This window comes from Haemaphysalis longicornis, unplaced genomic scaffold (assembly GCF_048455015.1).
Source record: "Haemaphysalis longicornis isolate Haplotype H1 unplaced genomic scaffold, Haemaphysalis longicornis Haplotype H1 scaffold_1, whole genome shotgun sequence".
In the NCBI taxonomy this organism is placed as follows: Eukaryota; Metazoa; Arthropoda; class Arachnida; order Ixodida; family Ixodidae; genus Haemaphysalis; species Haemaphysalis longicornis.
In genome coordinates, this window is record NW_027526203.1 from 194,909,804 (window position 1) to 194,935,555 (window position 25,752).

The following is a 25,752-nucleotide window of genomic DNA, read 5'->3' on the forward strand; positions in this document are numbered from 1 at the left end:
AACTCACATCGAACTGCGTATATTATAGGAATATGAACCCCGCCGGCAGCAATTTATCTTAAGAGAAAAAGAATCCAGAGAAACGCTCCTAGACGATTTTTTTTTCAAGGAGCACCGGACAAACTTCAGCTATGTCTAACTGCGATTTTGGTGTTCGTCAATTATAGGTGCAAACCATATGACACTTCCCACTTCGGTCTTACAAAGACGCAGTACGGTTACTGCGCTTCAGATATGAGAATAGAAACTTACTCAGATGCAGGAACGTAATTAAATGTCTTGCATTAGAAACCCCGTCGAAAGGAACAATACATAGGCCTTTAATGAATGCTCGTTTAATATTGAGTAAGAGGGTTACAAAAGTGAAGCTTTGCGGATCATGCAGCACAAATTTGCGAGTAACAAAACACAGCAGAACAAGTAATGACTACGAGGTTCGCAATCCAAGTTTAGATCGGAATACGATAACAAGAAAAAAAAAAAAGCAAACAGCGTAGTCACACACGAAATCTATGCACCAGAATTACATAGTATGCCGAACGCAATCAAGGTGGTAGATAAAGGAAACAAGCAAAGATAGCCAAGTATGTGGACGCGACGCACGAATCAGTTGCGGTGGTTAGAAATACGTGTAAAGGAAAAGCACAGGAAATAACACGGAGCCCAATCACGCGCGTAAGAAACATTTACAGTATAAAAAATATAGTCGGACACAAAGTGCGACACTACAAAGTAAAAGAAACAACCACAAATAAATAAAAAGTAATGAGAAAACAAGAAAACACGTGCTGTGGTACAGAGACGACCGATTCTCTGTTTCTTCAAACAGAATAAAGTTAAGTACATAACCGAAAGTTACAGGATATAGCAGAAGAGAAAAAAAAATTAGAACGAAGGAAAAAAATGTGTAAACAATTTGAGGGGAAAATGCCGGAATGCGTAGTCGCAAGTAGAGTCCCTTGCTGGAGTCAGACAGACGAACCAGTTTTTTCGTCAACACTTTGTTGGCAATGTTGAAGAGCCGTTCCACGGAAGCGCTTGAGGGTACTGGAGTGTTGTACTTGAAGAAAAGTTGGTTGAGACGCTCGAAGTTCTTAATCTGCGACAGCAGGTAGTCAACTGGTACCAGCAGGTACCGCGGCAGCTCATCCGGTGCCTCGGCTGGAAGGGTTTGCTGCCCCCCCCCCCCTCTTCCCCCCCAATAGAAAAAAAAGGAAATCCCTGGGCTCGGACGACATGGCCAAATAGGCGCTGCATGGCTCGGTCACCACAGCCAACTCTGTCTTTATGTCGTTGGTCGCCTTGTCTCGCGTAGAACTGTCTGGGATCCACGATAGCTTAAACCTTACGATTAAGCAACTGACGACAACGAGCTCGCGCTTTCCTTTCTGGGGTCCAAACCTGCAATCCCGAACAATTCCCGGTGACCCGGTGACCCTGCAAACCCGGTGACCCTTCGAATGACCTTACAGCGAGAGCAACTCCCTCGACAACAGCGCCCCCATGGCTCGCGCGCACTAATTTGGTAATTACCCCCGACAATATGTGGTGGTTTCACAACGTACCGGCAGCGCCGCTCAGACTTAGAAGCCTTTCTCCGGCAGGGAACAATTCTATCGGCCAGAAGGGCATCCTGGCCTCCCCAGACAAACGATGAAAGGTGAAAAGAGTTCTCGCGGCTGCGCTATTCACCCGTCAAGTGCCGCGTAAGCTCAACCGGCATGAAAGCAAGCACAAGCTGCGGCCCGCTGCTTGGTTATTCTTCTGCATTTGACCTTCGAGGAAGCACGTTCCGCTAAAGGGCGAGCCAATTGGCCAGCTAATAGGAATAGAAACACAGTAGCGACTCGTGGACTTTTGTACTCGAGCCTTGGTATCAAAAACAGCCAATTCCTAGCGATGTAACGTTTGCAGAAGGAACGCCGTTCCTGCCGTTCCTTCAAAAATCTAACGAGTTACCGTTACAGTTTTACCGACCCTTAATGGAACGGTGGCGTTCCTCCGTTCCTCCAAATAGGAACTAGTGCCAGGAGCGCCGTTCCTTGGAACGCCGTTCCGTACAACACTGCGTAAAGCAATAGTGTAAGGGGAAGAGTAACGTTGAGTGACTGCATTCGTTCGTTCGACTACGTCGGTGTGGTCTGCACAATCTCAAACTTCCCTAGCGCATGAGAAGCGAAGCTGCGCCCTACTCACCACGTGCCGTGAGCGCCAGACAGCTAAAGCAATCGGCCAATGCTCGCATAGAAATATTGGCATGCAACAACTCAGGATCCACAATTGTCCCACAGATCTTACGCAATAAGTATCCGCCCCTCCCCCCTCCCCCTTCTCACCGCCTAGAGTCCCCCATTTAGTTTTCTTGTCGCTTCGGGATTTTTTCGTGATCGCATACAAAACTAAACGTAAAGACAGGGCATTTGGAAGGATAGTAAGGAAAGGATAAGTGCACAAAAATCAAAGATGGGAAAATCAAAGATAATACGGAAATCAAGAAGCGAGGTTTGTTTGGTGGGCAGGTCTATATGAAAGCATGCAGTCCAGTTTCGTGCATGAACTTCAGTAGTGTCTTGTTCCCCTTGTCTTGCACCCAGCCGTCGTGGTCACCCAGTTTAGCAAACCAGACACCAGTTACATTGAGTGTTCTCTCTCGAGCGCTCTTCGTTCCAGAGTACATCCACTGCTTGAGACAGACGCTTGATACAGGTTCCTGGATCATCCGACACTGGTCGCTAAGTTTAGGTGACTGAAGGTGTCAGTGCCACCCCAGCTCGAAGCCTTTTATATGAGCAGATTAACATCGTTTTACTAACTGAACAGAAAAAAAATTATCTTAATACTTTTTAAACCGCAAGGAACACGAACTGGGCATTAAGTAAAGGCTGCAATTTCAACGTGACCCCCTTCCCTCGCCAGGCGCGACATGCACTATAAAACATCCAGTCTCCGATAAACCCACCTTCCCCATCTGTTTCAGGTGGAGACAGCTGAGAAAAACTGTCGCAAACACGAGGACCTTGTGGCTTTTAAGGCGAAAGTCCTAAGTGCCCCGTTGTGCAAAAAACCATCGTCGTTGTTGTTTTCCCGTACATAAAATGTCCACCGCTGTAAAGAGTAAATAACAAACACACTCGGGTTCGTTTGGACATTTAACCCGGGTCTCCCGATAAGCCGAGTGCGTTACCACCGTGCAACCTCGGAACATCTCCAGTGGTGAAACAAGGGTCCGCCTAGTGCGTACGTTGCTGACGTCATACCGCGTACCAGGTAAATGTGACGGCAAGACAGTGGAGCAGTTGCATGCCAGCCCCTGAGAACTCTGGTTATGAAGAGTCTGCCTGTAGAAGTTATTCTCGACAAAAGACGACGAAATGGAACCAAAGAAAGGTACCGAAAAACAACGTATCGGCAGAAAAGTCTTCGATAAGTATCGCCAGGCTCTCGCCTTCAAAGTACGTAAGCAAATTTTAAAAAATTGTGCCCTTCCACTCTGTGAAGATGAATTACCTGCGAAGCAGTATGCAGTCCACGGAGTGCACGGCACAAAACACGTTTATTCGTAATTTGCCACTGAGCATTCTTTCTAGCCAATTACCTGGATTAAACTTGGAAGAACCCGAGCTTCAGCCTCGCGGACGAACATGGAACTGTCTGTTTTATCGTAGGCATCTTACTGTATTTGTAACACACCAACCCAATCCGCTCGACCAGTCAGAGGACACCGGACAACTCGCATTGGGCCGTCTGACGTCTGCGTTTAAACCTCCCGCCAGCACAAGACATGTCATCAGTAAGGGCACGAAACCTATAGCTTAGCATGCATGCCCCCCCTCCCCTCGCCCTCCAAACCATGCACGCCGGCAGCCGGAAATGTGCGCGGGATTAGAAGCGGAAGAAACCGTCGAAAATGCCGCTCTAAAAGCCCTTGAAGGTGAACAAGAGCAATATTTCCCTATGTGAGCATTCCAAGCAGGCATGCTGCCGTTCATCCGGGAGGGATTCGAAGCTACTCGACGAGCTGGAACTAGCGGACGCAACGGCGGCGGCAGCGGCTTTCTATTGTTTTCGCGCCTATTCGCGCTTCTGTTGAGCTGGAAGGTCCAGAGCTTCATTCTAGATGACAAACATGTATCTGTCGGTTTCCCTCCTCCCTCGTAGGCATCTTATTGTCTGCGTAACACACCAACCCAGACCGAAACCGCTCGATTACGGAGGACAGCTGAGAGGACCCATGGAGCCATCAGACTTCCATGTTTAAACCTATAAACAGCACAACTGGAATTATCGGTACAGGCATGGAACCCAGCTATGCGTGCACGCCCTACTTCTCTCACCCCCCCCCCCCCCGCAACCCGTGAACAGATGAACCGGCAACCGGTGATGGGTGCATACTGAGGCGCGAAATACACCTGCGAAAATGTCGCTCGGAAAACCTTTGAAGTTGAAGAAGAATTATGGGCTCACGCCGGCCTTCCAACCAGGCAAGTGGCTCTTCAATTCACAGTGATACTTACTGACTGATGTGCCCGGACTGACAGGCCTATATCTTGTTCTATCTTTCTCAATCTCTCTAACTCTCTAATTTATGCTTTCACTCCCCCTCTACTTCCCGTTCCCCGCACTGGGTTGTATGCAGGTGAGCTCCCTGCCTAGCTCAAAAACATCACCAGTGCACTTCCTTTCCTTTTCCGTTCCGGCAAACCACAACCCACCCCCCTCCCCCCACCCTCTTAATTACCACCTACTCGGCGATGTGGAATTTGGGGAGGCAACAGCGGCTGCGTCTTTCGGTAATTTTTACACCAATTAGCGTTTCTGTGTGTTCTCCGCCACAATCTGATAACGACGCGGCCGCCGTTGTTAGCCAATAGCGCAACGTATGAAAGAGGCATCGGTGGTGGCGACGTGCATAACAGTTGCGAAAGAGGGCTCGGCGGTCACTAGGGGGAGGCCCGGAGCGGAATGACAACTCAGGGGGGAGGGGGGGACGGAGGTTATACATATACCCCTTTGCAGTAATAATTGATTAACCGGTATTCGTAGGAGCCAGGGACTTCGCTACACACCCGCGAGGGTGTGTGCAGCCCCCACCCCCTTAAATCTCTAAATTTTACTCATGTCAATTCTTGTATTGAACGTCTCGGCAGTTTAGCCAAGCCCTAATAAAAGGACGAGTGAAATGCCACGTTGCCGTCCAAAGCGAGACATAAAGAGAAAATACGATCCTGTCTATATTAATCTCAGGGGCTTTACTCCCAACCAGGGACCAAATTTCTCTGAAAATATGAAGCCTCATAGGAAGCTCAGCTGCAGTGGACGTCAGGTGAAAAGAAAAAGGAAGGGATGGGGTTCGAGGCGCGATATGTACTAAGGGAGAATGCTTTTCAATACAAACACGGCTAATCAATATTTGAAACAAGGGTACAACCTAAAGCAAATGTTATAAAAAATTCAGTAAAAAAAAAACGCTGCGGTGTTTTTACGCGTGCTTGTCGCAAAAGAAACAAGTTGTAGACTGGAGAGCAGTTCTTCCAGTAGTCGGTACGCGGTGAGATGAAGAAATTGGAAGCAACTTGGACGCAGAGTGGAACATTTTCAGGCGACTTCGGGAAGATTTGACGTCCACTGAATTTTTAACATCTCTGTTCGTTCAGCCTCACCATGCCGCATGCGTCCGACACATCACCAAGCTCGTAGAGAAGCCCGAGTGAAAGCGATCCTTAATACGGCCAAAACTCTGCCACGGTCTATGCAGACGCCGCTTCGTATCTCGGGCGAAGAGCTATGGCCGCTGTGGTTTCTGCTACCGAAGACCTCTTTCCATGCATATCAATTCCCACAATCCACTCTTTACAGGTGGAGGAAGCGACAATCTCCCTCACCATTACACAAATCTATGCAGAAATAATCATCACAGACAGCCAACAAGCATGTAGAACGTTCTCCAGCGGTTTCATGTCACGACCTGCCAGAATAATTCTTCTCCAGCAACCTCCTCGACATCCCGTAAGGATTTATTTGGGCTCCAGCCCACTCCGCAGTGTCTGGCAACGAAGCTGCCCATCAGTGTGCCCGAGAGAGTTCGGCGAGCAGTGACAGATCTGTTCCCTCTTGTCGTTCCACGAAATCACCCAGCATTACCGTCTGGAAGGAACCATATATATCACCGTGCGCAAAAAAGCCTCACTAACGAACAAGAGCGCCACCTCCGAGGCATCCAAGCAAACACATTTCCCCACCCCACTAGAGCCCACACTCTGGTCCCTACTCGGTACTTGTCGCAATGCCGCTCCTGCGAGGCTCCGGGCACCCTCTACCATACCATGTGGGGCTGCGATAAGAACCCCCACCCCTACCCCCTTGCCCTTCCCCTCCCCTGAGCATTGTTCAGCTGGGACCCTGACGACCAGCTTTGGCTGGTGCAGAGAGGCCAAGAAGCTGGACGGACTCAACGGGTCTTGGAAGGATGACTCTTGCCTAGGGCTGACTGCTTTAGAGACACGTTTATTCCTGCTCCTCCTCCTCACCATGCCGCTGCAATCCTGCGATCCCCAGCCTGCGAGATGTCATCTGCCATCTCCTGCTTCTGCCGATCACAACAGCCACTGTGGAGCGCTAGTTCTCGTCCCTCAACAGGGTTTTGTCGCCAGAAAGAAGCCGTCTTCTTCGCAACCATGTGAGGGAGCCGATGAGCACGACTATCAAAGTTCCGGAGGCACCCGACGCGCGAGATGCTATTGACGTTTACCGACGTGTTTTTAATGATTTCATCGCGAAATGGTGCAGTGCTGCAGCAAAAAGTCTAGACAGTTTTAAATAAGGTTCGGCGTTATAAAGTTTTAGTCTCTAAAATTGCTGACATTTTCCGATTTTTATTTTGAGAGTCAATGTTTGCTTCTTTCGTTAGTAATTTTGACGTGTTTCTGTAGACGTCTCAGTAAAATTTCACATTTTCGAGATTCGAACATTTCTGCGGAGTTTTTATTTGGCCCATTATCGTAAGTCCGCTCTTCAATAGATTTTCTTATTAGCGAACCTGGATGATTAGCGTTGTTTTCATGCTGCGTCAAATAAGAAGTGTCCAAATTTAATTATAAAAACTACAATAAATAACATTGATTCGTCAGGGGCCACTGGTGCACAAGAACAAGCCCCCGAAGGAGTACGAGCAGAGCATATATCGACAAGCACTCACCCAAAATTACTCACTCAAGCTCTCACCCAAAACTGAGGCCACGTTCGCCTTGGAATGAGTGTAGTAAACTCACATATTATTTACATTCTTTATTGATTCGGGAACGTTCTTTGTTTACGCCTCAGATCTTTGAAGAAGCTCTTCAGAATCTACATTTAAAATTGGCAATTTGGCGAGGCGAAGCGCTACGGAAGGTAATCCTGGAGTTTTAATAAATTGTGGGCGTCAAAATACAATCGGTACCCGCTTTATGAGTGCTGCATAATTCGTGTACTCCCTAATCATTGTTTCAAAAACTTAAATCTCGTCATTGGGCCTGGCAACAAATTTGAAGCTGTTCTTATGGTAAAACATTTAATGGTCCGAAGTGGTCAGACATTCAAAAACTGAATACTGACCTTTCTCTGCAGAAACTGAATTTCTAAGAATAAGTGCTTTGTTCAAATTAAATAGAAAACACCGCCAGCCAGGTGCATATAGAGCAGAAGGGAAACATAAGTCACGGGGGTGAGCATTTGGTGAATAAATGTCCAATATTTAACCAGCGAAATAAAAATGAAAGAGTTTGTATAGTTTATCTACCCTCCCGCCTCCCTGACATCCGCCCTGTTCCCCAGCCACTGAGTGGAGGCAATAAACCCATATTGCTCTACATCTGGTGACCCGAAAAACAAACTTATCGCACCGCCATTGCCGATCAAGAAGCCACCGCTCTTCGCCAGCAAGTTGAATAACTCCAACAACAACTCCAAGCGCAGCAACAGCTGATTCAATCCCAAGAACACCAACTTCAGAAAAAACAGCAGTGCATTCAAAACGAGCTGCACTCGCCCGACGCCCCACTCCGTTCCGCAAAACCCCGCTCAAACGATCCTGCGGCCGGCGCTAATCCGGACGTCTTCCACCGTTTTGGCCAGACTCACCTGAAGCTTGGTTCGCACAAGTCGAGGCACAGTTTTCCCGGGCAAACATAACCCAGGACTAGACGCACTACGATTATATTGTCGCCAGCCTCGACCCCCGTTACGCGACTAAGCTCCGCGACATATTCGCAAGTCCTCCGACCAACGACAGTTACCTGCATTTGAAGACGGAACTTACTCGACGGCTCTCCCCTTCGGAAGACCAGAAAGTGCGTCAGCCCCTTCAGCAGGAAGAGCTCGGTTACTGCAAGCCATCACAGTTCCTGCGCAATATGCGCGCTGTTACAGGCAACATGCGGGGCGACGACTTCATCCTCCGAACCCCGTGGCTTCAGCGCCTACCATCGCACGCACAGGGCATCCTCCGGGTTCAGCCGACTCTACCGCTAGACCAACTCGCCGAGATCGCCGACCGAATCGTCCAAGTCTCTTCACCTTCTCCGCTACTCAGCGCCCATGCCGTCGACCAACCACAGCCCACCCCTGAGCTCGTGCGCCCTATCGACGACACCACCTGTCGTCTCAACTCTATCCAAAAACACCTGCATCAACGCCCACAGTTGCCCCAACCTCAACGCCGACTTATCGGATCGCAGTGACAACGGCCGCTGCTACTACCATCGTTGCTTCGGCGATACAGCCCGGAAATGTCAACCAGCATGTTCAGCTCCACGACAGGAAAACACCAACGGCAGCCCGTAGAGAGACGGCCGCGAGTTGCCAACCTGGCGGCCGTCGCATTTTTGTCACCGACAAAGTCACCAAGCAGCGGTTCCTCATCGACTGCGTTTCCGACATCTGCTGCTATCCACGAGCCTTCCTGCGCGACAAACGTCCTTGCACGTCCTTCCCACTCAGTGCGGCAAATCACTCAAGCATTAAGACCTACGGCTAACTCCGACTTAACATTCAGCCGAAAAACCTACGGCGTGAGTTTCCATGGAATCTCGTCATCGCCAATGTAGCAGAGCCAATCATCGGGTCCGACTTCTAGGCGTACTACAATCTCCTACCGGACTGTCACACGACCGACATATTGACACCACAAAAGGTTTTTCCTCGCCAGGCCAGTGCACGACCACTCAACAGCCCAGAATCAAGGTGTTTGCCGTTGAACATCAATCACTGTACCATGCCCTTCTCGCAGAATTTGCCGACCTGAAACGGCCTAGCGGACGTTCTCGAGAGGTACGCCACACAACCGTACACTACATTCGTACTCCTTCCGGCCCACTGGTTTCCTGCCGCAGACGTCGCCTAGCTCAGGACCGCCTGCGAATTGCCCAAGAAGGGTTTGAATGCTTCGCGAAGGAATCATCCGCCGCTCGGAGGGACCGTACGCATCACCGCTCCATCAAGAACCAAAGAAGAACAATGGCTGGCTCCCTTGGGGTGATTACCGCGCCCTCAACGCCCGCACCATCTTCGACAGGTACCCCGTTCGTCACATACAGGACTTTTCCCACCGCTTACACGGCACCGTAATCTTCTCAGTTTTTCATCTGCTAAAAGACTACACGCAAATCCCGCTGAACCCGGATGACGTCCCGAAGACTCATGAGAGGGTACTCCGGAAAACTCATGAGAGGGTACTCGAACAACCCGAAGGGTTGTTCGAGTACCCTCTTATGAGTTTTGGCCTCCGGAACGCGGAACAAACCTTCCAACGCTTCATTGACGACGTCGTCCGTGGCCTACATTTCTGCTTCGTCTATCTAGACGACATTCTGGTCTTCTCTAGCAACGAAGAGGATCACCACAAGCACCTTCGCCAACTTTTCCAGCGCCTGGACGACCACGGCTTACTCATCAACGTCCAGAAGAGCAGGCTCGGCGCCCACATCGTCACCTTCCTCAGCCATCAAATTTCTTCAGAAGGGACTAGACCCCTGCCTGACCGCATCGTGGCCCTGCAAAACTATCCCAAGCCTTACACTGCAAAGGACCTTCGCCGTTTCCTTGGCATGCTCAACTTCTACAGGCGCTTCGTGCCTAAAGCGGGCACATATCAGGCCCGTCTCCACGACACGTTGGCTGGCCTAAGAGGCAGCTAATCTGTCACTTGGACACCAGCTTTAAAACAGGCATCGGAAGACTGCAAAGCTACCCTCTGCGACGCCACCCTGCTTTCTCACCCAAAGCCAGTTGCTCCATCGGCACTGTTCACTGACGCTTCTGGCACCGTCGTTGGCGCCTCCCTCATGCAGCGGGTTGACAACAAATGCTGCCCACTGGCGTTCTTTTCCCAGCCCGAAGACGCCTTCGTCCTCTGGTAGCTCCGCCGGTACAACTTCAACCCCTGCGGAGACGGCCTGGCCAGCTTACTACAGTGAGCTCCTTGCCATCTACGAGTCGGTGCGAGGATGCTGTGCCATCCTAAAGGCACACCGCTGCGCCATCTATACCGACCACAAACCTATCACCTACGCCTTCTCTCAACGCCGCCATTAACCCCCACCAGTCCAGCAGAACCGTCTGTTATCGCACGTTTTATCGCAGACCAGACATCCACAACATCAGCGGGAAGGATAATGTGGTCGCTGACGCGCTTTCCCGTGTCTCCGCTGTCTAGTTGCTACCCGTACAACTGACGCCCTCACGGAAGCTCAGAAAACGGGCGCACGAACTTCAATAGCTGCTCGCGAACGGCTCTTCTCTCCAGCTTCAACAAATCGCTCCCCCTGGTTCGACACAAAGCCTCTACTGCGACATATCCACCCGACGATAGAGACCTTATATACGTGCCTTCACTACATCGCCGCTGCCTTTTCCACTAGTTACACAAGCCCAGCCATCCCGGCATTCGCGCTTCTGCACGTCTTGTAACTGACCGCTACGTTTGGCCCGCAATGCAGTGTGACTGCCGCAACTGGGCACGCACTTGCACCCACTGCCAGCGCGCGAAAATCACCATGAACATCACTTCGCCGCCCCGGGCATTCCCTTTGCCGTCGCAACAGTTTCAACACGTCCACATCGACATTGTTTGTCCCATTCCGCCATTCGGACCTTGCCGCTATTGCCCCACAGCGATTGATCGTTTCACTCGATGGTCTGAGGTATGGTCCTGCGCCAACCGGATGATCGGGTGCTTCCATCGACAGTTCACAGTTCAAAGCAGCCATCATGCTCCACCCTCACTCAACCTGACTCGAGGCTCTCCCGGCCGCCGCTCTCGGCCTGCGCCATCTTCAAACCAGACATTCAGGCAACGCGACCGCAGGATTCGTATACAGGGAACCGCTTCGCCTACCTGGGGAATTTCTCTCCAACCCCGCTTCAGACATCCCCTGCTCGGACCCCACCGACTTTTTCACCCTGCTCTGGCGCACTATGCGCACACTGCGCCAGTCGCCAGGGGCACATCACACCAAGACGACTCTGTTCGCGTTTAAGGGCTTGGCAACTTGCATGCCTGCCTTTCTCCGCGACGACACTGTACACGCGCCTTTCCAACCACCTTACTCCGGACCATACCAAGTAATACATCGCGACGACAAAGCCTTCACCCTGAAACTAAACGGGATGGACGTCCACGTCTCCATCGACAGACTGAACCCCTCATACATCTTCTCCGAGGAGACGCCACACACCTCCGCGGCGCCCGTAATTCGCCCACAACAGCCTCCGAACACTCCTACCGTGCCAGACACCACCCGCTTTAGACGCCGGATGCGTTTCATCAATTTTCGTCAACCATGAGGGCTCCTCTCTGCGTGGGGTGGTGGTGTGGCGTTCGCATAGCAGCGCCGGGAGGAGTAACCAAAGACGCGCCGTAGCGGCAGTTGCGGCGAGCGTCTGAAAGCAAACATTGGGCAGCACAAACGGGCTTCGCGCGATCATTCAGCTACGTAGGACAGTCCGCGCACGTCGCTCGAAGTGGGAGCAATAACCCATGTTTCTCCACACTAGCGTGTCACCGGCGCACACTATTTCAGCAAAGTAGCATGCCTACGCTTGAGTGCTTGAATACCTTTCGGCTTACAATATCGCGGCAAGCAGCAAGGTGTACCTCCAAGCTTCTGCTCAATTCTGTGGACAGCAATTTGTATTTTATGTATTTTGCTACTATCTTTTTAAATGCAGAGCATTTCAGTAACTCACGATGTCACCCGCGTTGGCGTCCGTAGTCCGCACGCTCACTGCGCATGCGCGTCGGGTCGAGGCGATAGCGAACACTCTCTCGCGAGGTGCATTGGATTGGATTCGAACACTCTCTCGCGAGGGGCATTGGATTGGATTCGATTGGATTGGCTTGGCTTGGATTGGATTGGATTGGCTTGGCTTGGCTTGGCTTGGATTTGGATTGGATTGGATTGGATTGGATTGGATTAAAGTGCATTGTGTTGGATTGTGTTGCATCATAGCCGCGGCAGACACGCTGGGGCCGGCGCATGTGCAGTACTCTCCCGCGGTTTCCTCTCCTTCGGGCGCGCTGCGCATATAACCGGTGTGCCGTTCTCCGGCGAAGCAACATCCGCGCTTGGCTCAAACACCTAGCGTCCACGCCGCTTTAAAGTACGCCAACGTTGTCGACTGGGACCGGCTTACGCAGTCCCCTCAACGTATATAAGCGGCGGAGCGCGCGTTCTGAATTCAGTCAAGGGCGTCTTTGCTTGGCTTTCGCTTGACGTGACGCTTTGCTTGACTCGAGTAGATGCGACGCATTTACTCGAGTTCCCCCCGTGGGAAGATGCGGGCGGCTTTTTAAATACGTCGCGTGGCGTGGCTTGCATACGGACATGACATCTATGGGGACGAAGCCTTTACTGCCGGACCAAAGCGGTGTGCGGTGTGGACGCGTTCGCTTCCCGACAGTGTTGTTCTGGGGGAGGAGGGTGCTTGCCGTGTTCCAAATGAATTTTCACAAGTTTTGAATCAACCCCGCCCGGGAATCCTACAGCGTACAAGCTAAAAACATTCTCGGCTTGCGGCGACCAGCCACCTTTCCTGGTAGTCCGCTATTTTCAAGCGAAGCATAATTATAAGACTAGGGTTCCATGTATGAAGAGCCATGGAACCAGCTTGGGTTCCATGGCTCTTCAATTCACACCTACTCGGCCAGGTGGATTTGGAGGCGGCCACGGTGGCTGCGGCTTTCGGTCATTTTTAGGCCAATTCGCGCTTTGTGTGTTCTCCGCAATCATCTGATAACGGCAATGCTTCTGATGTTATCACCTGATAACATATACTGTTTCGCAGTAAAAAAAAGTGCCCCGAGTAATTTCGTCTGAACACGTCACTTGGAAATTACGGGAAAGTTCAGCGACAGAGGTGGCATATATAGCAGGCGGAATTTCAGAACCCTAGTCGCACGCTCTCCCGCACGCGTGAGCATGCGTGCGTGCGTGTGTGGGAGTGGGGGAAACACTTCATTAAAACGAGAGGCCATAAGATCCCGGGGAAAGTAGGGAAGGGGGGGGGCGCACCAATCAAATAATGGGCACTGTTCTAGTCTTGGGGTCCTCTTTACAAAGTACACACAGTTCAGTCAATTAGGGCAAACAAATATGCACGATGCACACTGTCGACATTGATGGTGCGGGTGTGTGTGCGCATGTGTGTGCGTGTGTGCGTGTGTGCGTGCGTGCGTATATGACTGCGCATATGTACATGTCCCTTTGTTTAGCTGCACCAATTTACACACACACACACACACACACACACAGAGAGAGAGAGAGAGAGAGAGAGAGAGAGAGAGAGAGAGAGAGAGAAACTTTGCGCATGCAGTTTATGACGCTTGGCAGATAGAACTAGGTGCTTCTTTTTTGGGGCCGACCACGGCAACAAAGCCTATTTTACATGGGTTTTACGTATTTTATCAATTTCAAGACAGCTGCGTACTTTTGTGTTTGTTTTTAGGTGCGGAGCACCATAGGACCTCACAATGTCCATCCGCGTCCGTGCCCATAGCATTTACAATCGCAAAAAAATCACACAGGCACCGATAGGATTCGAGCCTGTGCCTGGTAGACCAGACAGAGCTAGTGTCAGTCGCCTTACCCACTGGGCTACGACCGTAAGTTAGTACCAGAGAGTCAAACGGCTTACTCCCTCGCCTGTAACGGTATGGAGTGCATTTGGACCTCCCAATGTCCATCCGCGTCCATGCGTGCGCACACCACCCGATTCGCGCCCCGTCCGTCGTTCGATTTGAGCCGTGAGTTAATCAAGGTGCAACTCACGGCTCAAATCGAATGACGGTCGGGACGCAAATCGGATGTCACTCGGGGCGGAACTTGGATGACATCTCGAGTCCTAGTACTCCGCGCCCTCGCCATCTTCCACGGAGTGGACATGCTGCCATTTTTGCTTTCTAGACCCTTTTTGCATAAAGAGGAAGCAGTGCTTAGATTCGGAGCCCATTCCTTTAAAGTGTTAGCTTTTTTGAAACTTCATAATTACTGAAGTGGGCGGAGACAGGTGCCTGGAATCTTAAGGGCTCAGGAGCGAAAAAATATATCCGATAAACAGGACCATATTCGACAAATTCGCGCTGACCTTTCTTTATTGGAGGCAATTGTAGAATCCTCTCTCCAGAATGGTGTTTATAAATCCGTTTGATCCGTGATCGACCCAGCCCTGTATGGGTCACTGATTCTGTGACAAGTGCGGAACTGAACTTCTATTGTTACGAGAAGTACAAACGTGTTTTGATCCCTCTTATTTTCATACCTATTCCCTTTTCCCACTCCTCCCCCCCCCCCCTACGCTTCAGGGTCTTACTAAATAAACAGCAATCAAATCAAATCAAGAAATCGCTGCATTTGTCCCAACCTCAAAAAGTTTTTATTATAATTAAATATAATCTAGAATTTAATTAGGCTAGAAAGCCCCTAACTGAGTCATATTTATCGAGTCAACTAACGTGATCTTTTTCATTTTCAGGAAGCCCCCACTAATCGCAAGCACGACGAAAAAAAAAAACGCAGTGCATCTGACCTCTTAGTTAAAAAATCTGGGCTAGATTGCTAAAGCTGTCCCGCTTAAGATATCCGAAGAGCAGCTTGCGATTGGCCGGCGCCGTTGTGCGCTTGGTTACCCGAGAGAAGCAAGATTATCATCAATACGACAATACACCGGGCAATCGCAAATTAGGCTATGTTCAGACTCCCGACGCGAAAGCCAACTGTCGTAATAACTTTAAAGAATGACGTCATTTCACGTCTCAGCCAACCGAAGTGCGTGACACGCCGTTTTTTTTACGTTTATAGATCACGATATGGTTTTTGCGTCGGCAGTCTGAACATAGCCTTACTCTTGAGATATCTTACGTGCGAACTGCTTCGTTAATCTGGGCGAGTGAAGTTACGCTGTTGAAAATGCCCGTGGGGCTACTTCAGCTTAAGCCCCCTTAATCATGGATCATTGCGATCAAAAATGATCTGGGATGACCAATGACCCGGCCCAGCCTACTATCAGGTACCAAAAGTAGGTCCTGGGCAGTTACATCACGCATTGCGAGTTTCAAGTTTTGCAGGAAAGAAAATAGAGTCGAGTCGAATGTCTCGCGGCGCGATAAACACCGACAAATTTGCTCCCTTGTGAGCAACGACTGGCCATTTGTATGCAAGGACGCGAAGAAGGCGCACGGGGAAGTAGGTCAGCATATTTTTGTGTTGAAATAGATTCATTTTTGAATTTTTTTAAATACAGAAAAGAAGTGGAGAAAACCATGCTCTCCGATGGCACCCGAATCCACAACCTCCGGAATACGTGTCCGATGCCCTACAAAATATAGGCTACCCAAGAGGCTGTGCCTCCCGTCACCGTTTTGCGTATTTACGTTCGTTTTATTTTATCCTACGCGTCGGGGTGGTAGCCAGCGCCGCTGAGCACATTGGGGTGATGGGGAGCTACGTTTTGACTCCCGGGCAACGGCTCGAGCGTCTACGACGTGTCGGGAGCGGTCCACTAGCGGGTAACCCTCGTAAGCTCCCTGAGGCATCAAGACTGCCAGAACCGAGGCCCTCGTTATGCGTGCAGCGAATCAGAATTAGGTATGAGAGGCCTGTTGAAGAATTCATTGTGATTTCGTGTTGAAAGAAAAAAGTTACTTTGGAATTGCTGCATATATATATATATATATATATATATATATATATATATATATATATATATATATATATATATATATATATATATATATATATATATATATATATATATATATATATATATATATATATATATATATATATATATATATATGTGTGTGTGTGTGTATATATATATATAATGCATTAGAGAATATAAAATAATGTATAAGTGAAAAAGTTCGGACCTTCAAGTAAATTAATTTGCTTTTGCAACATGCTAAGCGAATTTTTTGGTGAAATAAACGGGCAGCATGAGTTAGCATCTGTCCTTAAAAGCCCAGCTGCCGTAATTTTTCGTGTCGGCTAATTGTGGGCCTAGAACATATAGGAGCATAGGGCACAATTTGTGCGATTCAGCACGCTGCGTGTTGCCAGCACCTATATGGAAAGGCTTGATATTCTCGTTGTTTTCCTCCCGTCAACGGGAATTTTACCCGTGCGACTTTCAATACCTAGGTTTAAGTACTAGTGTAATTTAATGAGCTATATTTGTTTTTGTTTTTTTCTATTTTTCATCATAGATTGATTCTATGCGGTTTTTTATCGTTAGGTAATAATATTAGTGGTGTTTAATAGTTTTTGCGGGTTATAACGTACCAGCCAATGAAGGGGCTTTTCTTTCAGAGGACCTTAATGCACAGATGAGTAAAACGAAACTAACGGGTAAATGCGGGGAAAGCAAACAAGAGTTCAACATGCTCATGTTGTCGTAACGCGCAGCGTTCATACCAACTGTCTTTCCTTACATTTTTCAGTAAGTCAGTTCAGCTATTCGTTGCGGAATAAGTTTTTATTAGACTGTTACCCAAGAACTGTTCATTGCGTAGGGCACATATATCGCCACAAGCAGACAGACGCAACCATCGGTGTCCAAACTTTTCGCTTCGTGTGTACTGGCTTCATCTTAGGTCCGTCTTACTAATATTCTGATCCGGGTGATTGTTAAGGCTACACACGACGTGACGGGCGTAGACTTTACAACACCCTTGGTGCACTTGTGTAACTTCACATGCATCGGGCACTACGCACGGCTCAGTTACGTTTTTTCCCTTTATTTCTGGCAATTTACACTGTTCTCGACAGGAGCCGTTCCTTTTTTTTTTCTTTTTCTTACTACATTAAGCAACTCTCAGACAGCGGCGTTTTCTTTGATCGAAAAGGCGTTTCTTCTTCCCTCGTTTTTTCGTAGAGTCGCTCGCACCCGCGACTGGAGTGGTTCACGGGCCACTCACCTTTCCCGGACTCCCAGCGAGGTGCCGGCAGCAGAGCTCCGTGTGTCAGCCCAGCAGCGGCACTGGCTCTGTTGTGATCTCCTCTTTGTGGTCGTGGCGAATTGACGCCGTGAGTGACCTCCTCCTTCGCGTGGACTACACCTCTACCGAGGGACTGTCAGCGGGAGCAGCACGCTGAACGACGCTGACGACGTGAAAGCGGGGCAGGCAGCCAGCAGAGATCCCGACGACCGCTTCTTCCTCTGAGTTTGGGTCTCGCACGAGGTTGCCTCATCGCCGGCCGACGAATCGGCGCTCCGTACCTTCGACGCTGGTGGACACGACTTGGACGAGAAAAGCCTGCGGCCGCGAGTCTGTGAGGCTGAGCGAGGCGTCAACGAGCACAGCAGCGGCGGATACGTCGGGGCGAACGCCCATCGCAGCCGCGTGAGACGCGCGCTACGCCACGGCGCTCCGCCGAATGGTGAAGCGGGCGAGCGAGCGGAGTGGAGCCGATGGCGGGAGCAATACTCCGACGAGGGGAAGAGCAGCAGCGAAGAGTTCGCGTCGGGGATGCGAGCGTCGTCGGCCGATGCGTTGCCAGGCAACTGGCTCTCCTTGTCTCCCTCCCCGACGCCGCAGCTTTCTTTCCGTTAGGGGGATTCTGCGTGGCGTTGCGCACCCTCGCGACGCCCGCACCGCGCTCGCACCTCCGTCTTTCTTCCCGCTCGTTCGATCCTCTTCGGCGGTTTCTTTAGACCCTCGGTCTCCACTCCGAGCGAGGGGGACCGGGCGCTGTGGGCGCGGAACGCGTGCTTGTTCTCACAGAGTTCTTGCACGCCGATCAAAAGGGAATCCAACGAAGCCTGGCCCCTTCCAAAAGAGCCCTTGTTGTGGCCCCGGCACCATAAGGATCCGGAAATGCCGGCTATTCGGCGATCGTTTAGTCATTAGGCATGCAGCCGCCGCTCGTACAAATATGCGAAACAAAGGAGTCTGCGGTTGCGCAGGAAACACGAGGACGAGAACGACTGAAGGAGGCCTGGCGTCATTGACCTCAGCAGGGTGTTCCCTAGCTCTTCGGCTGGGCGAGACAGTGTGTATACAGGGTTGGCGCAACTGCGCATTTGAAACAATTGGGGCTTTATTCAATTATATGGAGACCGCAAGTTTCTTTAAAGACGAAGTGTTTCTTTGACTACCTGAACGCGAAAAATTTGGTCTGTCTGTCTGTCTGTCTGTCTGTCTGTCTGTCTGTCTGTCTGTCTGTCTGTCTGTCTGTCTGTCTGTCTGTCTGTCTGTCTGTCTGTCTGTCTGTCTGTCTGTCTGTCTGTCTGTCTGTCTGTCTGTCTGTCTGTCTGTCTGTCTGTGTGCCACTCGATGTAACTACCGAGCCGAAAACAGGTGAAAGAATGCTTGCACACAAAGCGTATATAAGCAAGACAGTTCCAAACAACCGAAACTGCTACCACGGCTAGTTTACATGTCCACATTATACAGCGTAAAGGAAACCTCATGGATATTTGAGGCGATACATGTACATAACCGAGAGGACCAGCGTTATTTTAATCAAGAATATAACGTTGGATACGTTTTCACGATACCAAATAAAAAAATACCGTTGAAGAAGGTGTAAACTCGAGCTGTGAAAAAAAAAGGAAACTTAAAACAATGTCGGTCCCCGCTGCTCCAAGCACAAAAGACCCTAAAGGCACCAACAGATGGCACGCGAGCCGTGCGGACGCGGGAAAATTGAACTCAGCAAACTTCCATTGCATTCATCATGGAAGTGGCAAGAGGGGATCGGGTGCACATGATAAGTGAGAGTGGGTGGAGGGGAGGTTTTAAAGTTTGACAGAGTATGAGATCTCTACCCGGCTGTTTACACGGCGAAGTGACAGATGGGGTAGCGCCATGGCTTTTGTTGGCCGTTTACGTAGTTTTAATGCGTCACTTTATTTATTCGCTACGCTCGGTGGTAAAGAACAGCGCCAGCTTCAAAAGGCTTGCTTACTTTTGACCATGCGGTACATTCGTGAGCTACGAGCCGTAGGGACAAGTGAAGCGCGCTATACATATAAGGCAAACTTAATCTAAAATATTTATATCTTGATAAAACTATTTTCTCAGCACCCAGGCTGTAATTCCTGGAAATATGACGCGCAGTCACCGTAGGGAGTGCGCAATCACTAAGAACACGATAAACACCTAAACAGAGGCTTGGCTTTCTCAAAGCTCACAAATTACTGCAGTGCCATACAAATTGTAAGAGGATAATGGTCAGCACACCGCGCCACAAAGAAAACATGACATATCACACATTGTGTGTTGCAATATGAGGATAAACGCCTTCATTCAAAAAGGAGCAAGAATAAATCGAAGTTGAGAAAAAGACCTTTCTGTCTGATATATATATATATATATATATATATATATATATATATATATATATATATATATATATATATATATAATATATATATATATATATATATATATATATATGCCACTGCATTTTCCGGGCCTCTTGGAGGAGCGGTCAGTTCTCCGCTGTGGAAAAAAGTGGGCTCAAAGAAAGCCCAGTTTCTGTTGCGCGATCCATGCTTCCATTTTTTTTGTTTCGCTGAAAAAGGAAGTTTTTACTTCCCTCTTAATCAACCGCGTGTGTTTCCGTGACAGACCCACTTGTCTTTGTCTCGGGCTTGAGACGAAGACACGTTGCCTTCACCTTAGCACTTGGGACAGGTGTGCGCACTTGAAGCAAGTTTTGATCCCCCCGTTCGTGGATCCATGTGGCGTATACATCACGTTTTCAAATGGCGTTCAGTGCCGGCGTAGCTCTCATACGGTTACACTGGCAGATAAAAGATTGCTCGGAAACCCAAGTGTTCTTACGTGGGTTGAAGGTTAAAGCCTAGCCATTGTCAAATACTTGTTTACTTCTGTGCCTTGTACGCGTCTTATTCTTGGTTTCTTTTCTTCATCTTTTGGCGCGAGTTACTCCCAAAAGGCAGACTGGCCGCAATGTTTCCCCACAGTTCGAGGTCTCCTCTGCGTTCACCCGCTCTACGCCCGTACCGCCACATCGAAATGTCACCGCGCACTCTTCGGGCTCACTCTCGTTGCATTCTGGCATGGGGCCGGGTTAAGGCTAGAGCACCTGGCTGCCGATCTGACGACATGGGCTGAAATCCCGCACAAACCTAATTTACTTCCAGGGGCGAAGCCCCGTAGGCATCTCCTGTCGTCGCCGTCGTCGTAATTGTCGTTTCATGTAGTCACGGTACTAGAACACCGGGAAACTCGTTTACCGCCTCGCGCTAGAACGTAACGAGTACTTTAAAAACACCGGGAGCCGCCGCTGGGACTCAGTGGCTGAGGCGTTGTGCTGCTTACCACGAGGGCGCGGGTGCGATTCCCGGCCGCGCGGGCCGCTTTTCTGATGGAGGCGAAAAGCAAAAATCGCCCGTGTGTACGAGATTTCAGCGCACATTAAAGATCCCCATTTTGTCAAAATTCATCCGGAGCCCTCCACTACGCGCGCTTCATCGCCTGCGTTGCGTCGGCGCGTTAAACCCTAAAATCAATAATAATAAAAAAAACGGGACACTCGTTTTATGCCTCGAGCTGGAGCGCTTCGGAAACGCGTACTAAAAAACCCCAAGACACTCGTTTACGCCTCGCGTAAGAGAGCTTCGTGCTTCAAAGACAAGAGATTTTTTACAACAAAGCTGTGTACCTCTACCCTCCAAACGGTTTCATCTGCGTTGGCGAAAACGCCAAGCGCCAGCAGGGATACACTTATACACTGCATGCTTCGCTTCCTCCGCAGGTTTCACGTTAGTGGAGATGGCCCGGTATATTTTTTTGCGTTTGATGAGGCACCCAAGGCTTCTGCCGTATTAACCTGATGCCGCTATATATGCATGCCCCAGTTGTGAAGTTACACGAACGAAAGAAAAAATGCAACACATTTAGTTTAACTAATATTCAATACCTTTTGATCCTTTTTCGAGTTTCTCCGCACATGGGAATCTCCGACAGGAAATTCGAGGGACCTGGCTGCTGTCCCGATTAACGCTTTCACCATTTTGTCCGCGCCTGGAAGCACTGCGAAAGCTTTTTCTTATCACCTGCCTGTGCACATAACGGTGTACTGGGACATGTTCGTCGAAGCGGATACCTTTCGGTGTCTCTGCGAATTCCTTTGAATTGGCCATGAAATGCTTTTATTTCTGGAACTGAAAGGAAGTTTATAGAGGTATACCGCTCGCTTAACCTCACGTAGCCCCACAAAGAATGCCCGGGCTTTAAAGAACTCCAGAAAAGGAAAAAAAAAGATGGCAGCATCTTCACTCCGTGGGTGATGGCGAGGGGTGCGGAGTACGGGGACTCGAAATGACATCCAAGTTGAGTTCCGAGTGACATCCCATTTGCACCCCGGCCGTCATTCGATTTGAGCCATGAGTTGCACCTTGATTATTCCCTAAATGAAACTGCAACTCACGGCGCAAATCGAATTTTGCTTGATTTGGCTTGATGGTGGTGTGCGCACGGATGGACGCGGACGGACATTTGGAGGTCCTAAGGTACTACGCACCGTTGGAGGCGAGAGAGTATCCGTTTGAATCTCAGGTACTAACTCACGGTCGTAGCCCAATTGGTAAGACGAGTGACACTAACTCTGTCTGGTCTACCAGACACAGGCTCGAATCCTGCCGGTGCCTGTGTGATTTTTCGCGACTGTAAATGCTATGCGCACGGACGCGGACGGACATTGTGTGGTCTTAAGGTACTCCTCACCTGAAATAATTTTAAGCTAGTTTCGAAGTTAACGGATGTGCCTAGAACAATGGAAGTTTGCTCGGGTGCCCCACCTTGCACCAGTATAGTGAGTGAACGTGGCGTAATGCCGAGCCTACTAAAACAATGCTGAAATAAAAGTTGCGAAAGAGTTGTGAGGGTTCTTAGAAAGAAAAAATGGGTAATAATGCGGGGATTACAAATGACGCACGGTATGCACCCGTCGCGGTGACCCATTCGCCAAGGAGCGCTGTGCTGCCAACTGCGAGAAGGCCCTTTCGATTTCCGGCTGAGGACTTCCAACATTTTCTTGTGGAGGTGAAAATGAAACACGCATGTGTGTGTACGAACACGGAGCGTGCTTGATTTACCAACCTGGATCGTACGCGGTCAGCCAGAGGGCTGCTTTAGGACCGCAACTGTTGCAAGAATATCTAAGAAAATCGGGCACCGGATTCTCTCGGGCAGTCCGCGGGCAGTCCGGGAGTGACAATCGAAGAAAGCCCCTTAATGAATACCTTAATGGTCAAAAGAAATTTTCTGGGTGATCGGAAATATTCTCTGCTTACGTGGTTTCAAGGCGAACGGCTGGCGGTACTTATTCACATGCAGCGGCGACAGCGCGGTTCTGACCCCGTCCATACAATTCTTATAGAAAGGATTTATGTTCACGTCCACCTGTATACACAGCAGCCGCGCTACTCTGCAGTCTCACTATTTTCAAGTCTCACGAATATATCGACATACACATACACTCACCCTAATCCCACCTTAATCCCGACCTTAATCCATCCTAATCCACCATTCATTGATCTTAATCCCCATTATTCCCGCCTTAATCCACCCTAATTTCTACCTTGATTCGTCTAATCATTCCTTATTTACCTTTGGTAATCATTAATCAATTCTCATACGGGGATATACATTCTTTGGCTCGCTTCTGGCCTTCCTTGGATCACTTAATATTTTTGTACGATCCTTACTGTCTGTATCTTGACGACAATGTTGTTCAACGACACCTTCTAATGAGGCGTATAAGGCTTTCGCCTTTGCTAAGGACGTGCAGATGAACAAGTGTAGCTTCAATTCGTACAACGCCAATGGGTATTTGAATTTAGGTTGCGAAGAAGGAATTGTATTGGGGCACCGCAGAGGTTTTGCTTAAATAGCAAGCTGAAAATATAGTGTGCCGTAGAAGTTGTTGCGGCCGATGGACAAATACTGCATCCAATGAGACAGAACAACACCGTTACCGCTATATGTGCCCTTCTCTTCCCAATAACGGTTTCTGAGCTACTGCCTGACATTTTTTTTCTAGACACAAAAATATAATCCGGTCTGTGAGACAGAGAGAGAGAGAGAGAGAGAGAGAGAGAGAGAGAGAGAGAGAGAGAGCTCATTATTAGATGAAAGCAGAGAGGTTTGCCGGCATCTTCCCGCCTACATACAAGAGGTTAAAAGAAAAAGTGAACACGAAGCTTAGCGTGGTGAGGTAAAAGTCCGCACGATCTCACAGGTAAAGTTCTAAATTGGCTCTGCGACGCCGATTCCGCATAAATAGTCAAATAAGGCAACCAACACTTTTCTCTGGGACGATGGAGAGGGCCAGGGTCCAAGGAGACCTTTCAAATATATAGATTGAGGCACTCAATCTTTTCTGCGAGGTGATTTCTTCCTCGGATGTATGCCGGACACTCTAGAAGGACGTTCTCTACTGTTTCGGGCAATCCACAATTATCGCAATAGGGATTTGCAGTTAGACCGAGGCGATGGCGGTAGGAGTTCGTGAGCGCTGCGTTGAGACGCAACCGGTGGTAAAGGGTTTCAAGCTTACGTGGAATCCGCTCTGGTAGCCTCATTCTGAGTCCAGGGTCTATATGGTGCAGGAAAGGGTGCCGAGTTTCAGGACAAGGCCAGAGGCGGTTTCGCTCCTCTAAGGCAAGCTCCTTCGCTAGCGCTGCGGCCTCGTGTTTTGGGGAAAAAAATCTTTCTTACATTGCGCAGCTGTAGGCCTCTGCGAGCTGCCTCATCCGCTTTCTCGTTGCCGAGAATGCCGCAATGTGCAGGCATTCATTGTAGGGTCACTCGGTGACCGGCAAGGTAGGCTACGTGACGTCACGGGATACATGCTCGTGAAGGCTGAAGCAGCTGGCATGCCGTGAGGTTTGCAACGCCGCCTTCGAGTCCGTGAATATAGCCCATTCTGCTGGTGGCTGACGAAGAATGTAGCGCAGGGCTTGTTTAAGTGCATGGAGCTCAGCAGACGTGGATGAGGTTGTTCGTTCCAGGCGGTAGGACAAGGCTTTGCCGGTAGACGAAGTGAAGACGCCGGAAGAACTACCGTGAGGCGTAGTTGAGCCGTCAGTAAAAATGTGGGCCATATGTGAATATCGGGCATTGGTGTGGGCAAGCGCGAGTTGTAGGAGGCAAAATTGTGGCAGAGGTTTCTTGGAGTTGAGACCAGGTATGCTAATGTTCATGCAAAGGGGTGAGAGAGTCCAGGGAGGGAAATCAGAGGGCATGGTTTGTCGTGCTTGAGGGGGTACAGAAACGTTTATAGAGTTTATCGTTCCTGCGAAGCTGGAATTTTCGTTGTGCTGTATATTACGGGCCAAGAATTTGGTTTGTGAGTGCAACCGATGCCTCAGGTATATTCGAACTGTTTCCTGCAGCCGGAGAACATCCAAGGACAAGCAACTAGCCTCCGCAACTGTACCAGTGCACGAAGTGCCCTTAGGCAGACCGAGACAGGCGCGCAGGCAATTATTTCTTGCTCCGTCAAGTTGCTTTTTGCTTGAAGTCAGCAGCCGCTGTAAAACAGGTAGGCTGTAACGTAGCAAGCCATCGAGATAAGCCTTGCAGAGCAGCACCATCGATCTACAGTGACTGCCCCAGCGACTGCCGGCAAGGTACCCAATAACTTGCGACACTGCAGTAACGTTAATTCTTGGGGGACCTCTCATGGGCCCCTGAGGTCCACAGACTACGTATCCGGTCTGTGAGGCACTGAAGAACCACCTCTGCTCTGATGACAACGTAGTCAATGATTATGAACAAACTAAAACGTTTTTGAACGTGCGCCGAAATCTGAATATGTTAAGAAATTTTCTTGTTCGTTTGCTTAAGAGAAGTTAGAATCTGCCGCTGGGCATTGGATATGCCATCTCGCTCTTAGTAACCGAACACCTTAGCTACTGAGTCCCTTCACGTGTCCTTTTATTAAAGCCACGATAAGCACCTGTATTACGATTTAGTTTCTCACTCTATGACCATTTTGACCTTCTTGCGGAAAAGCCAGCCAGCCGAACGCGATTGAGTGTCGGCCGTGGCTCTCCGCAGTAAGAAAGTGAGAGTTACACCACCAACATCCCTCGGCCGCCAAAGTCTTTACGTCGTCCGGTGTTAGAGGGTAAAGACTAATTTAACTTCAGTAGAGGGACTTTCACGGCATCTGGGTAGCTAATTACGCACGTTCTTCGTTGAGTAACGATTTGAAAAAGGACTGACTACCCTCTGTTTAT

The 25,752-nt window shown here is 49.4% G+C and overlaps 1 protein-coding gene across 1 annotated transcript in view; it reads right to left on the reverse strand.

Moving 5' to 3' along the window:
• The window catches only part of LOC144156248 (bone morphogenetic protein 3-like), a 46,990-nt gene extending 29,124 nt beyond the window's left edge, over positions 1-17,866 (reverse strand). The window contains exon 1 of the mRNA XM_077688170.1: positions 17,752-17,866. Within this exon, the coding sequence (XP_077544296.1) occupies positions 17,752-17,866 (115 nt within the window). The remainder of the gene's footprint in view (positions 1-17,751) is intronic.
• Positions 17,867-25,752: the final 7,886 nt, after the last annotated feature.